Below are 9205 nucleotides of genomic sequence, written 5' to 3' on the forward strand. Positions count from 1 at the left end.
GCCGATGTATTTGCATCGAATGATTTCACCCCGTACGCTCCCGTGCAAATAGATGTTTATGCTAAACAGCCATTCGTGGACATTCGCACGGGGACGGTCATTCTCTGGGGTGGTGTTAGATGGCTCGCTGAGCAGCAAATTTACGCTGCTTAGCGAGCCAACGTGGATCAGGCCCATAAGCTCCACTGCAGCATGGACAGATATTCTCTAGCCATCGCTGGCTGCATGGAGGGCCCGAGCATGCGCACTACAGACCATATATATAATATAATAAGCAGAATAGCAGTAAAAGCAAACCCATATAAAATAACCTATACGAGTATATGAACGGCTATATCATCATTACATACAGTATGCTGAGAAGTGGACGTACATTCCTCCACACAAGTTCTTGTTTCTCCATCAAAAGTTTGCTAATTTGCTCTTCATGCTGAACTTTAGCCACCTGTCAATCATAAGCAAGAGAATAACAGGAAATGTGTTATTACATCACTAATGCTATCTGTCCAGCATGAGAATAACAGGAAATGTGTTATTACATCACTAACACTATCTGTCCAGCATGAGAATAACAGGAAATGTGTTATTACATCACTAACACTATCTGTCCAGCATGAGAATAACAGGAAACGTGTTATTACATCACTAACACTATCTGTCCAGCATGAGAATAACTGGAAAGGTGTTATTACATCACTACCGCTATCTGTCCAGCATGAGAATAACAGGAAACGTGTTATTACATCACTAACGCTATCTGTCCAGCATGAGAATAACAGGAAATGTGTTATTACATCACTAACGCTATCTGTCCAGCATGAGAATAACAGGAAATGTGTTATTACATCACTAACACTATCTGTCCAGCATGAGAATAACAGGAAACGTGTTATTACATCACAAACACTATCTGTCCAGCATGAGAATAACAGGAAAGGTGTTATTACATCACTACCGCTATCTGTCCAGCATGAGAATAACAGGAAACGTGTTATTACATCACTAACGCTATCTGTCCAGCAAGAGGATAACAGGAAACGTGTTATTACATCACTAACGCTATCTGTCCAGCGTGAGAATAACAGGAAACATGTTATTACATCACTAACGCTATCTGTCCAGCATGAGAATAACAGGAAACGTGTTATTACATCACTAACGCTATCTGTCCAGCATGAGGATAACAGGAAATGTGTTACTACATCACTAATGCTATCTGTCCAGCAAGAGGATAACAGGAAATGTGTTATTACATCACTAACGCTATCTGTCCAGCGTGAGAATAACAGGAAATGTGTTATTACATCACTAACGCTATCTGTCCAGCATGAGGATAACAGGAAATGTGTTATTACATCACTAACGCTATCTGTCCAGCAAGAGGATAACAGGAAATGTGTTATTACATCACTAACGCTATCTGTCCAGCGTGAGAATAACAGGAAATGTGTTATTACATCACTAACGCTATCTGTCCAGCGTGAGAATAACAGGAAATGTGTTATTACATCACTAACGCTATCTGTCCAGCGTGAGAATAACAGGAAATGTGTTATTACATCACTAACGCTATCTGTCCAGCGTGAGAATAACAGGAAATGTGTTATTTCATCACTAACGCTATCTGTCCAGCGTGAGAATAACAGGAAATGTGTTATTACATCACTAACGCTATCTGTCCAGCATGAGAATAACAGGAAAGGTGTTATTACATAACTAACAATATCTGTCCAGCATGAGAATAACAGGAAAGGTGTTATTACATCACTAACAATATCTGTCCAGCATGAGAATAACAGGAAATGTGTTATTACATCACTAACGCTATCTGTCCAGCGTGAGAATAACAGGAAAGGTGTTATTACATCACTAACGCTATCTGTCCAGCTTGAGAATAACAGGAAATGTGTTATTACATCACTAACGCTATCTGTCCAGCGTGAGAATAACAGGAAATGTGTTATTACATCACTAACGCTATCTGTCCAGCGGGAGAATAACAGGAAAGGTGTTATTACATCACTAACGCTATCTGTCCAGCGTGAGAATAACAGGAAAGGTGTTATTACATCACTAACGCTATCTGTCCAGCGTGAGAATAACAGGAAAGGTGTTATTACATCACTAACGCTATCTGTCCAGCGTGAGAATAACAGGAAAGGTGTTATTACATCACTAACGCTATCTGTCCAGCGTGAGAATAACAGGAAACGTGTTATTACATCACTAACGCTATCTGTCCAGCGTGAGGATAACAGGAAACGTGTTATTACATCACTAACGCTATCTGTCCAGCGTGAGAATAACAGGAAAGGTGTTATTACATCACTAACGCTATCTGTCCAGCATGAGAATAACAGGAAATGTGTTATTACATCACTAACGCTATCTGTCCAGCATGAGGATAACAGGAAATGTGTTATTACATCACTAACGCTATCTGTCCAGCATGAGGATAACAGGAAATGTGTTATTACATCACTAACGCTATCTGTCCAGCGTGAGAATAACAGGAAAGGTGTTATTACATCACTAACGCTATCTGTCCAGCGTGAGAATAACAGGAAACGTGTTATTACATCACTAACGCTATCTGTCCAGCGTGAGAATAACAGGAAAGGTGTTATTACATCACTAACGCTATCTGTCCAGCATGAGAATAACAGGAAATGTGTTATTACATCACTAACGCTATCTGTCCAGCATGAGGATAACAGGAAATGTGTTATTACATCACTAACGCTATCTGTCCAGCGTGAGAATAACAGGAAAGGTGTTATTACATCACTAACGCTATCTGTCCAGCGTGAGAATAACAAGAAATGTGTTATTACATCACTAACGCTATCTGTCCAGCAAGAGAATAACAAGAAACGTGTTATTACATCACTAACGCTATCTGTCCAGCAAGAGAATAAGAAGAAACGTGTTATTACATCACTAACACTATCTGTCCAACATGAGAATAACAGGAAAGGTGTTATTACATTACTAACGCTATCTGTCCAGCAAGAGATGACAGGAAGTGTGTTATTACATCACTAACGCTATCTGTCCAGCATGAGAATAACAGGAAGTGTGTTATTACATCACTAACACTATCTGTCCAGCATGAGAATAACAAGAGAGGTGTTATTACATTACTAACATTATCTGTCCAGCGTGAGGATAACAGGAAAGGTGTTATTACATCACTAACGCTATCTGTCCAGCGTGAGGATAACAGGAAATGTGTTATTACATCACTAACGCTATCTGTCCAGCGTGAGAATAACAGGAAATGTGTTATTACATCACTAACACTATCTGTCCAGCTTGAGGATAACAGGAAAGGTTATTACATCACTAACGCTATCTGTCCAGCAAGAGAATAACAGGAAATGAGTTATTGCATCACTAACACTATCTGTCCAGCATGAGAATAAGTGGTGTTATACCAGGGTTGCCCACTTTGAAAAATAATTTCAGGGAGAAAATTAAAAGGCATGGGGCGGACCTTGCTTTGCCAGGGGCTGACCTTGCGTTTCGAGGGGCGGGTCTTGAATTGGCAGGGGGCGGGCCTTGTGGCACTGGTGGGGCTGGTCATGAGTCATCAGGGGGCGTGCCATGGTTGGGACACTGGTTACATAACTTTAGTGATTAGCTCTTAAATAATTGGTAGTAAGCCTTCTGTGCAGCAAAACTGTAAATATTTTATTATAGTTAATTCAGAATCCTTGGGGGAATACTGAGAATCCGACAATAAAAAAAACAATGGGCACAATTACTTTTTTAGAGCAGTAACCACAAGAGAGGCTGGGAGACACCAGGGAGAGATGCAGGGAGCAATCCCGTGCCCCAGCTCCTGTGTGTCACCGCTTAGCAGCTTCCCCGCCACTCACCCTGCTCCACCTACACTGCCAGCAGCAGCATCTTCCCTGGATATAGCCGGGAGCTGCTGCAGCTGCCGCGTGTGCTGGTGCGCCTCTCTGTGCTACATAGCCTTACTGGGAAGTTGGGAGTGAGGGTGACGGTGCGAGTACTACTTACCCGTTACACGCAGTTATTCTTCAGATCAGTCTGGCAGCGGCATCGCGTTGGCGGCATCTTGCGGTCGGTGGCGTGATCTAGCGCATGTGCAGTACGCACTGCAGAAGATCACGTGGCGGCTGTGGGAGAAAAGGGTCCTCTCCCGGGAGTCCGTGAGATGACCCAGGATTCCGGGAGAGTCGGCAACCCTGTGTTATACTGTACACACATGTCAGGAGAAACGTCATGGCCAAGAGACAACTGTCCTCTAAATGAGCAGCATCTGCTGTAAATAACTGTATTACCACCCCTGGGCGCTGCATTAAGGGGTGATTCAGGTTGGCTTGCAAAGCACATTTGGTTTTCTAATGGACAAAACCATACTGCACTGCAGGTGGGGCAGATGTAACCTGTGCAGAGAGCGTTACATTTGGGTGGGGGGTGTACTTTAAACTGCTATCTATAGTGCAGTGTAAAAATAAAGCAGCCAGTATTTACCCTGCACAGAAACAAAATAACTCACCCAAATCTAACTCTCTGCACGTTACATCTGCCCCACCTGCAGTGGACATCATTTTGACCATTAGTAAACCAAATGTGCTTTGCGAGCCAACATGAATCACCCCCTAAGTCACACACACACATGTATCAGGAGAAATCACAAGGCATATGCTAAAGAGATACATACAATACCAACACTGGCATCCCAATATTGTGGATCCCGACAGGGGCTCCGTATGCACCCTAACCCCCCCCCCCCCTGCAGCACCCTGACTCTCTAATCCCACCCAACACAACCTAACCCCCCTGCTAGTGCCTAAACCTAATCCCCTGCCCTGCAGCCTAACCCAGCCTAGTGAGGGCCTAAACCTATCCTCCAAGCCCCCCCATTAGTGCCTAAACCCAGCCCCCATAAGTGACCCAGCCTGACCCTAGAACCCGCTCCGGCATACTTATGATCCAGATGTCTGCTGTCGGTATTTCAGCGCTGGCATCTTGATCCTTTCCTAATACCCCATATAGTACTGCAACCTCTCCGAGGGGAGGAGTCGCAGCTGACCCGGGGAGCTCCCCCTCAGCTGATCCGACAGACCTAATGTGCAGCACTCCAAAGCGATGCGCGTGGAACCGACAACAGCCGCATAGAATACAATGTCACATCTAGGGAAGCCAATCCCGGGGCACACTGCGCAGAGCCAAGCCGAGCAGCTGCTGAGCACCCGCTCAGACGCTGCCTGGCATTAGACTGCGCATGCGCAGTCTAAACCCGAAATCCCGGCGTTTTGGGGGCCAAATCCCGGGATCCCGCCGATCCCAATCCCGGGATTGGCCACCCTAGTCACATCCCTTTTAGTCAGGGAGGGTGGTCTGCTGTCCTGTGGATGACCTTTTTATAGACGTATACCCCTTTCACAAGCCAGTCTCTTGGAGTTCTTACCGGTTCGTTGACGTGTTTCTGTGCAGTGTGAACGGATTAAACGGGTCCAGCGACCTCACTATGGAGCCGTCAGCGTTCGGAGCAGCACCAGCTGTAAGCGCTGCCTCCTCCCCCGCCCCCGATGACACGCCGACGCTCCGACGTGCCCCCTGATGACGTCAGGGAACCAGCAATATTGCCAGTTCACTGTTACAGTGTGAACAGACTGTACATGCACGGTCGCACCGGGACAGAACCGGTTAAAAGTGTATTTGCGATCTAAAAGCGGAATTAGTTTCTATAGTAAAAGGCCCTCATATATGTGACAGTCTATCATGTCCCCCCTTTCCCTTCTCTGCTCCAATGTTTTCATATTTCAAGATCTTTTAGTCTTTCCTGGTAGGTTTTGTGATGTAGGCCATGCACCATTTTAGTTGCCCTTCTTTGTACAGTCTCTAATGTATTTATATCCTTCTGGAGATATGGCCTCCAGAACTGAACACAATACTCTAGGTGAGGTCGTACCAATGACCTATACAGTGGCATTATTACTTCTTTCTTTCTACTGCTGATACCTCTCCCTATGCAACCAAGCATCAGACTTGCCTTCGTCATTGCTTTGTTACATTGCCTACCTGCTTTTAAGTCCCCTGAAATAGTGACACCTAGATCCCTCTCTTCCTCAGTAGTTTCCATTATAGTGCCATTTATACTATATTTAGCCTTTGGATTTTTGAGACCCAAGTGCATGACTTTGCATATTTTGGCATTAAACTGTAGTTGCCATTCTCTTGACCATTCCTCTAATCTACCTAGATCATCAATCATTTGTTTTACCCCTCCTGGTGTGTCTACCCTGTTGCATACTGTTGTGTCATCTGCAAAAAGGCAAATTTTACCCTCAATTCCATTTGCAATATCACCAATAAAGATATTAAAAAACACTGGTTCAAATACAGATCCCTGGGGTACGCCTTGCACCAAACAATAGAGACATATACGCTTACCTGATTGTACAGTGCAGATCCTACTATTAGTCAATTATCAGAAAATAAATGTATTAAAAACTGAAATATTATTGAGGAGAATGACCACTGATTTATATACCTTGTAGCCCTTGTCACTTAATAGTTAATTTGGGCGCAGACTATTTAAAACTGTAAAAAATCAAGTTCAACTAATCACAACACCACAAACAATATAGTGAAAAAATGAAGCAATTAAGGTTAGCAGTAATGTGTAAACACTGCATCAGGAAGTTCCTCGCTTTACTCCTACATGGAGGAAGAAATGATTGTTATAATGTTTGTCTTTTAAATAGCTTGCAAGTGGGGGCTGAATTCTACTCGTTTCTAAATGTTTTTAAAATTTGGTGCCAGTTATCTTTTCTTGTACAAAAAACAGAAAAACAAATGATACTATAGCATCAGATTCTACACGACTGAACTATGGAAGAATACAATTATATTTTAACCCCTTCCTGACAGAGCCAGTTTTTGCGTTCCTGACAGAGCCCTTTTTTTCAAATCTGACATGTATCACTTAAGTGGGTATAACTTTTTTTTGCTTTTACTTATCCCAGTGATTTTGAGATTGTTTTCTCGTGACACATTGTACTTCAAGTTAGTGGTAAATTTTGGTCGATACAGTCTGTGTTTTTTTGTGAAAAATACCAAAATGTCGTAAAAAAATGGAAAATTTTGCGATTTGCAAAATGTTAAATTTTCTGCTTGTGAGACAAATAATCTTACCACTCAAAATAGTTAATAACTAACATAGACCATATGTATACTTTATGTTGCCATCATTATTTCAACCTCATTTTCATTTTTTTGGACACCAGGGGCGAAATGTAATAGGGTGCGTTTTTTTAGACTAAAAAAAAATCGCACCAAATCGCACCTTTAAAAATCGCGTTTTTTGCCGCGAATTCGCATATGTAATGAGATGCGAATTAGCGGCAAAAAATGCGATTTGCCGCGATTTCCAGTCATGAAAATGTGCGCATTCGAGCTGATATTTGTTGTAAAAAAATAGATAAACTATTGTTTTTTACTGTGGCACTACAAGTGCCAGCAAGCCTCCCCAGCAAGCTGGGACTTGGAGAACCACAAGTCCCAGCCTGCTGGGCATTAAAGGGCCCGCTGGCACTTGTAGTTCCACAGTTAAAAAAATAGTGCACAAAACACACTGACACACATTTTAAATAAAACTTTAATACACACATTACACACATACTAATACTTACCTATCTTCTTCCCGTAGGTAGCCCTGGTCCTGATGTCCTCCGGTCCTGTGTCGGCGTTCCTCTTCATGTCGACGTCCTTCTTGAAGTCGACGTCCCTGTCGGCGATGGCGTCCGGTGTCCGGGTCCGACGAAATCCATGGAGGAAGCTGTGGAAGGAAACCATACTCACCTGTCCCAGCGCGACGTAGTCCAGGTAAGGGTCTTGGAAAAAAAACAAACCGACACCCGAATCCAAGCGGACACGACGGAGACGCACGGTGTTTACATCGTGCGGCTCCGCCTCCCGAATGCCGCTATTGGCCGCCTTGCGGCCTAGCGGCCAATCAGGAGCCGCTAGGCCGCAAGGCGGCCAATAGCGGCATTCGGGAGGCGGAGCCGCACGATGTAAACAAACACACGTGCGTCTCCGTCGTGTCCGCTTGGATTCGGGTGTCGGTTTGTTTTTTTTCCAAGACCCTTACCTGGACTACGTCGCGCTGGGACAGGTGAGTATGGTTTCCTTCCACAGCTTCCTCCATGGATTTCGTCGGACCCGGACACCGGACGCCATCGCCGACAGGGACGTCGACTTCAAGAAGGACGTCGACATGAAGAGGAACGCCGACACAGGACCGGAGGACATCAGGACCAGGGCTACCTACGGGAAGAAGATAGGTAAGTATTAGTATGTGTGTAATGTGTGTATTAAAGTTTTATTTAAAATGTGTGTCAGTGTGTTTTGTGCACTATTTTTTTAACTGTGGAACTACAAGTGCCAGCGGGCCCTTTAATGCCCAGCAGGCTGGGACTTGTGGTTCTCCAAGTCCCAGCTTGCTGGGGAGGCTTGCTGGCACTTGTAGTGGCACAGTAAAAAACAATAGTTGATCTATTATTTTACACCATTAATCAGCTCGATGCCCACAGCCCAGGGGCATCGAGGACAGCCCCGGGCTTCAGCATGGGCTGGTAAGTTCTGGAGGGGGGGGACCCCTTCTTTGGGGGGGTCCCCACTCCCCCAGGACCCCTGCCCATGCTGACCGGTCAGAGGGCTGAATGCTTTGGCCGGGGGGACTTGTATAAAAAGTCTCCCCCCGGCTGTGGCATTACCCTGCTGGCTGGTTGTGTCCGGTGCTGGTTCTTAAAATACGGGGGACCCCTAGTCATTTTGTCCCCCGTATTTTGGGAACCAGCGCCGGACCTTGAGCCTGGTGCTGGTTTTATAAAATCCAGGGAACCCCAACTTGATTGTTCCTTGGATTTTATTATACCAGCACCGGCTTTTTAAGCCCGGGGCTGGTTATGCTTAGGAGGGGGGACCGCACGACGTTTTTTTTTTTTTTTTTTTTTGTTTTAACTATTTTTTTACAACAGAACCATGCACAGATCTCAATGATCTGTGCATGTTTCTGATAAAAGCGCCAGGCAGAACCTGGTCTATTTTTTTTGCGATTTTTAGTAAGCTTTACTAAAAATCGCAACCCATTAAATATGCGACTTCTATCCTTTTTAATGGGAAAACATCTGGATGCGATTTTTAGTCTAACTAAAAATCG

At 44.4% G+C, this 9205-nt stretch overlaps 1 protein-coding gene and 1 long non-coding RNA gene across 3 annotated transcripts in view; one reads left to right on the top strand and one right to left on the bottom strand.

Moving 5' to 3' along the window:
• CCDC73 (coiled-coil domain containing 73) overlaps positions 1-9205 on the bottom strand; it is a 94436-nt gene that overhangs the window by 62193 nt on the left and 23038 nt on the right. The window contains exon 2 of one of the 2 annotated variants that reach the window (XM_083164303.1): positions 374-445. The exons of the other annotated variant lie outside the window; for it this stretch is intronic. Within the exon in view, the coding sequence (XP_083020429.1) occupies positions 374-445 (72 nt within the window). The remainder of the gene's footprint in view (positions 1-373; positions 446-9205) is intronic. 2 annotated transcript variants of the gene reach the window in all.
• Positions 1-9205, top strand: part of LOC146045472 (uncharacterized) — a 365523-nt gene that overhangs the window by 22525 nt on the left and 333793 nt on the right. The window lies entirely within an intron of this gene.

The sequence above is a fragment of the Crinia signifera genome, chromosome 11 (assembly GCF_055691185.1).
Source record: "Crinia signifera chromosome 11, ASM5569118v1, whole genome shotgun sequence".
In the NCBI taxonomy this organism is placed as follows: domain Eukaryota; kingdom Metazoa; phylum Chordata; class Amphibia; order Anura; family Myobatrachidae; genus Crinia; species Crinia signifera.